General features: G+C 36.5%; 1 protein-coding gene across 1 annotated transcript; it reads left to right on the plus strand.

Annotated features, from left to right (window-relative positions):
- The first annotated feature begins 630 nt into the window (after positions 1–630).
- Positions 631–3,450, plus strand: LOC122821693. The gene is made up of 3 exons (XM_044099816.1): positions 631–911; positions 1,002–1,031; positions 1,363–3,450. Exons 1-3 carry the CDS (start codon positions 704–706, stop codon positions 2,928–2,930), a joined length of 1,806 nt encoding a protein of 601 aa, XP_043955751.1. The 5' UTR covers positions 631–703; the 3' UTR covers positions 2,931–3,450.
- Positions 3,451–6,673: the final 3,223 nt, after the last annotated feature.

Consider the following 6,673-nt stretch of genomic DNA (forward strand, 5'->3'; position numbering starts at 1 on the left):
CAAGTTATGAACTTTTGGGCAAAGCAATGGGCCGGGAAGCTTCATTGCTTCACGAGGCTTCATTTGGCCATCACTACCTAGCATACATCATCTAACCAGAATGCATTGCAGCATGAGCAACATGGCGGCGTCCGTGTGACAATATTTTATTTAAATTTAGAAAAACTAAACAGCCTAGAGTATTATCACTGTATTGTTTTTACATGTAAAATAAATATTTCTCAAAGTGGATTGTTCCAACTAATCGTGGATCTCTTTAATGTGCCACTGTTCTGGCTGGAACCTTTGTATTCACATGTTTCTGGTACGCCTGTAAATCTGACGCACAGATGGTGGAAGCTGCTTCTCGGTTAATTTGTGCTTCTATCTGATTGAATTCTGGAAAAGACTGTTGTATCAAAAGGAGTTAGCCTATCAGTGGAGCAAAGCTAACCTAAAATAGCATCTCAATACTAAACATGTAGCAGCTGATGCTAATCCTTCCTCCATCATTTGAGTACTGAAGAGGAAATCGGTCCGTTTGGTTTGGGTGTTGAAGGAAGGCTGAAGCTCTTCTGCTCTGGACTGAAACTCTGCTGTTCTATAGATTATTATTCACGTTTCCAACGATTTTACCTGCTTATATAAGAGCCACTAACTCCTTTATCCTGGAAAAGCTCTCGCTGGCAGAAAGCCTTCCTTTGTCCAAACACTTTTCATTCAAATGAGAACTCACTGGGAGACGGTGGAGGCGCTATCAGGTCCAGATGTTAACAGACCCCCACATGAATTTATCAAGCTACACATGAAAAAGGATCATTTGCCTACAGAGCCACTTCCTATAAAACCAGGACTGGAGCTGGGTGTCACCAGTCTGCAGGTGGATTCCCAGTTGCTCTGCAGAAATTGGTCCAGATCTCCAAACCTCCACGGTCAGTTCAGATCTCACTTCTATTAAATCATCTTCTTTTGTTCATTTTAAAAATGCTTCAACAAACTTCTGAAGCGTTTTGTGTTTCCAGAAAAAGAATCTCCCAGAACTGAAGATCGCGGTACGTTTGGTTTCTCATCATCGATTCTCTGACTGCGAATCAAATGAAATGGTTACATGCAGTTTTCAAATCTGATTTAAATTAAGAGCAATAACCTCAAAAGAAAATGAAATTATGTTTTTGTTTTTCTGCAGCATTTGAACAAAATCTCTCCTGATTTGCTTTATTTTGTTCATTTAATCTTTTGCTAAAATGAAAAAGGAAGGTTGAATCATATTGTTGTTGTTATTAATTTCACTCAAACTTTCATTCTTCCAGGTCAGAGCAGATTTTATAATTTAGCAGAAAGACTTTATGAAGTAATTCCTGACCGTTCTGTGTTTGTCCTCAGTCATGGCGCCGTCTGGCCCGGTTCTGCTGCTGCTGCTGTTTTCATTCCTGGCCTGCAGCCTGAGCGTCCCGCCGCGCTCCGACCTGCAGGGAAACCGCGCTCTGCAGAAGAGAGGCCAGAAACTAGACACAGCAAAGGCTGCAGGGGAATACCTTCTGAAGATTGTAAATGCAGCTAAACCTTTTATCGCTTTAATTGAACCGGCTGGGAAATATTTAAGTGCTGTGATACAGTTGGTCGGAGCGCTTAGTGGTAAAAGTCCTAACAAAGAAGTGCTAGATTATCTCAAGAAGGAATTTGATAATCTAAATTTAAAGATTGATGCGAATCGGAAGGCAGTGGAATATGCCATTCAGGCCATGGCGTATGCAGACATGGAGAGAACAATAAATGATGGATGGACGAGGCTGCAGGAACTGCTGGGAAAATGTGACCAGCCTGAAACATGCAAGACAATTCTGAAAGAATATGGTGAAAAGTTCTTCAAAAACGCTGAAACGACTCTGTATAAACTCCATGACGCCATAGTAGGTCAAGGTGTTTACAGTAGTGACTATGAAAAACTACTGAAAGAAAAAGTCAGATGTCATGAAGATCAAATTAAAAAGTTCTCAGCTGTTAACGCAGCGCTGGTGTTCAAAGCCATCACCATGACTCATCTGTACAACACCATTAATAATAAGGAAACAGCGCTACAAGATGATCTGGTTGATAAAGCACGCGACATCTCTGTAGCCATGTTCCACATTCACAAGAACTGTATTTCAAAACCTGATGAACATGTTAAACTGGAAATCAAAGAAAAGATTGACGAGTCAATTTCCCGCAAGAGTCTGGCACAGAACATCATGATGTATCTGACTAAAACATATGACCGGTACGACTGGATGGTGGTTGCTTTCTTAACAAAAAATTCAAAAGGTGAAACGTTTTTCACCAAATGGAAGAACAGACACACTTTGTCTGGATTTACTGAAGTACAAAAAGGGAAAACTAGTGTGGCTTTTGCCAAACAAGTGAAAGGAAACCACAATAAAGCAGCTGAGATGATAAAAGTTATTAAGGAATGCTACAATGAAAAGCAGCTCTGCAGTAATGTTAAAGAAAAGTTAGATGGCTGTGTTACAAAAACAGGAGAACCTAAAGTGATAGACATGTATTCAGCCATTCATGCTTACATTCATAAGAAACATGATGCTGCTGCAGCTTTAGAGGCAGAAGATATTCCATCTGAAGGATACTTTTTGCCTGAGGAACAGCAGACGCTGCCCTACATTTACACTGGGACATGCAGCATCAGCTTTTTAGGCAGTGCAAATATTCTCCCTTATGGACGCTTCAGGGTTCTGTTGAAAAGTGATGAAGAGTTGATGAATAAGAGTCCATGTGAAGGAATCAACTGTGGAGGTCCAGACAGAGGAAAATGTGTGGAGGTGAAGAACGCCCGCATTGGGCTGTGTGAGTGTGAGAAGAAATACTATGGAGAGAACTGTGAGGAAACTATAGAGGAGTACAAGAAAAAAGTGTTTATTAAAGAAATCCACAAATCCTCAGACAGCATGGGCTGAAAGATCCCACAACGTTTCTGCTCTCATATTTGATTTTTTCTGCTCATAACCTGCAGCTAACATGTTTTAACCTGAACAGTTTCAGTCATTTTGACAGAGTTGCTTTGTGAAAACTCCATAATTATGACAAATCTTTATTTTAGCCACAAAAATGACAGAAGAAACCAGATTCTGTGTTTTTTCTTGCTTCCATTTTGTTTTGCTCTTCACATGTTTCATCTTTTAACTGTTGAGACGTTTTGGGGAAAAGTGGCTGTGTTGGTTAAAAACTGGTTTCATGTTGAAATGATTTGTGAATCCAGAACATCTGAAAGTGACTCAGTTTCTGACCAGCTGGAACCAAACTTCCTGTGAAATGATCTCATCATGTTTCTTTAAAATGATCATTTGCTTCTTTTGGTTTGAGCTTCTGTTGCAACTTAAGGGAAAAAAAACCTAATAAAACTCAAAATTTAAGAGTTATTACATGTTTGTTTTTTTTCATTATTATTATTCTACAACTTTTCCTCCAAAATAAAAACTTTAAAATCAGATTTATTGTCTTCAGTCTTGATGTGAACCAGTCAGGCTTTTAATGAAAAGTTTCCAGTGAGAATAAAAAACTCATTAGACAGAATAACCTGTACAGTTAGTAAGCATTATTATAATCATGTAATGTTATTACTAGTGCTGTGTTCTGCCTGGTGATTTTGTGTATCTTTCTGAAATGTTTCCTGGACTTCCCTTCAGACTTTGATCCGATCCTCCAGTGTCTCCAGCTCTGATCTCGGTTTGGTTTCAGATTCTCTGTTAGATCTTATTTTCCTTTGGCTGTTTCTGTCATCTGAATCTCAATAATAAGAGATTTTCCCATTCTGAGTCTTAAAATCAACACTAATAATGTTTTCAGAAGAATAATGTTTTCATGATGTGTAAACCCTGAAGTGAACTTCCTGCTTCTTTTAACCAGAGTTTTGTGTCTTAGTGTCTCAAATTGACGGTTCATAATCTTTTTATTCAACAGCCTGAACACCATAACAGCTGCAAAATATACAAAATATAAATACTATTAGTAACTCAAACATTTGTTGCCTTCATCTGTTTGACTTATTCATTTACCTGAATGAATTTTTAACTTAAATTATTACAACTTTTATCTTTGAGGATCTTTTCCTTTAGCGCTGTTATTATTTTACAGTATATTTGTTAAATCTTTTGACATTCCCTTCTATAGTTTCCTGTATCATGAAATAAAATGAAATACTAACTAAATATACATTTGGAAACTAAAACATTCACTCCAACCTTGTTCCCTCATCAACAAGGTGCTTTGAGCCACAAACTAACTAATTCTCTTTTTGTCTTTACCGGCTGGACTGTTTGCGCCAATCGCTTTACGGCACCTTCCGGTCCCAAGCCTTTTCAAAATAAAAGCATTGCCTGCAATACTACTGCAGCAAAAATAATAAATAAACCCTATAAGCCTATAACTCTAGTTATAAATTTAGATCTATAACTCTAGATCTATAACGCTAGACCTATAACTCCCGATCTACATCTAGTTACAGATCTAGATCCATGAGTCTAGATATATGACCCTAGATTTATAAATCTAGATCCATGAGTCTAGATATATGACCCTAGATTTATAAATCTAGATCCATGAGTCTAGATATATGACCCTAGATTTATAAATCTAGATCCATGAGTCTAGATATATGACCCTAGATTTATAAATCTAGATCCATGAGTCTAGATATATGACCCTAGATTTATAAATCTAGATCCATGAGTCTAGATATATGACCCTAGATTTATAAATCTAGATCCATGAGTCTAGATATATGACCCTAGATTTATAAATCTAGATCCATGAGTCTAGATATATGACCCTAGATTTATAAATCTAGATCCATGAGTCTAGATATATGACCCTAGATTTATAAATCTAGATCCATGAGTCTAGATATATGACCCTAGATTTATAAATCTAGATCCATGAGTCTAGATATGACCCTAGATTTATAAATCTAGATCCATGAGTCTAGATATATGACCCTAGATTTATAAATCTAGATCCATGAGTCTAGATATGTGACCCTAGATTTATAAATCTAGATCCATGAGTCTAGATATATGACCCTAGATTTATAAATCTAGATCCATGAGTCTAGATATGTGACCCTAGATTTATAAATCTAGATCCATGAGTCTAGATATGTGACCCTAGATTTATAAATCTAGATCCATGAGTCTAGATATGTGACCCTAGATTTATAAATCTAGATCCATGAGTCTAGATATGTGACCCTAGATTTATAAATCTAGATCCATGAGTCTAGATATGTGACCCTAGATTTATAACTCTAGATATATGATTCTAGATACGTGACCCTAGATTTATAACTCTAGATATATGATTCTAGATACGTGACCCTAGATTTATAACTCTAGATATATGATTCTAGATACGTGACCCTAGATTTATAACTCTAGATATATGATTCTAGATATGTGACCCTAGATTTATAACTCTAGATATATGATTCTAGATATGTGACCCTAGATTTATCACTCTAGATATATGATTCTAGATATGTGACCCTAGATTTATAACTCTAGATATATGATTCTAGATATGTGACCCTAGATTTATCACTCTAGATATATGATTCTAGATATGTGACCCTAGATTTATCACTCTAGATATATGATTCTAGATATGACCCTAGATTTATAACTCTAGATATATGATTCTAGATGTGACCCTAGATTTATAACTCTAGATATATGATTCTAGATACGTGACCCTAGATTTATAACTCTAGATATATGATTCTAGATACGTGACCCTAGATTTATAACTCTAGATATATGATTCTAGATACGTGACCCTAGATTTATAACTCTAGATATATGATTCTAGATACGTGACCCTAGATTTATGACTCTAGATCTATGACTCTAGATTTATAACTCTAGATCTATTACTCTAATTCTATAACTCTAGATCTATGACTCTAGATCTATGACTCTAGATTTATCACTCTAGATTTATAACACTAGATCTATGACTCTAGATTTATGACTCTAGATTTATAACTCTAGATCTATGACTCTAGATTTATGACTCTAGATTTATAACTCTAGATATATGACTCTAGATCTATGACTCTAGATTTATAACTCTAGATCTATTACTCTAATTCTATAACTCTAGATCTATGACTCTAGATCTATGTCTACAGATAATGAATTCAGTTTTGTTTTTGTTCTGCTGTAGAAAGTTTCGTCTCATTCATACTTTGATCTGTTCTCAGCATCAGTTCAGTGATTGGACGGGGTCAAAGGTCACCCGGTGACATCCTTACGTTGTCATGGTAATTGATCTTATTTCCTGTTCTAACCTGAGCCAGTGGAGCTGATAGATATTGGATAAGCAGAATCCCAGGGTTGAACCTTCGGTTTGAAACGGCGGTCAGGCGGCTTCATGTCGTCATCAGCAGCTGGTTTGGAGGAAGTGACATCATACAGCCGGTGATTAGACTATTGTCTTTGTTTTCCTGGATCCTGATTGGAAATGATTTGTTTATGAACTCAGCCCAGTTCTGCTTCCCCTGATAAAATGAGTCGATGTGAATGTTGCATAACTTATCTAAACTACAGGTTGTTTTGTTTTTCTTCCTGCCTTTTTTTAAGCTACTATAATTATTTAACCATTAAGTGACCAAATTCAACAATGAGACGCCAAAGCTTTCTATGTG

The sequence above is a fragment of the Gambusia affinis genome, linkage group LG19 (assembly GCF_019740435.1).
Source record: "Gambusia affinis linkage group LG19, SWU_Gaff_1.0, whole genome shotgun sequence".
In the NCBI taxonomy this organism is placed as follows: domain Eukaryota; kingdom Metazoa; phylum Chordata; class Actinopteri; order Cyprinodontiformes; family Poeciliidae; genus Gambusia; species Gambusia affinis.

Coding starts and splice junctions, on each gene's coding strand:
- LOC122821693 (XM_044099816.1), top strand. CDS start 704: ATGAGAACTCACTGGGAGACGGTGGAGGCGCTATCAGGTCCAGATGTT. Junction 912..1,001: donor CAGATCTCCAAACCTCCACG/GTCAGTTCAGAT, acceptor TTGTGTTTCCAG/AAAAAGAATCTCCCAGAACT. Junction 1,032..1,362: donor TCCCAGAACTGAAGATCGCG/GTACGTTTGGTT, acceptor GTTTGTCCTCAG/TCATGGCGCCGTCTGGCCCG.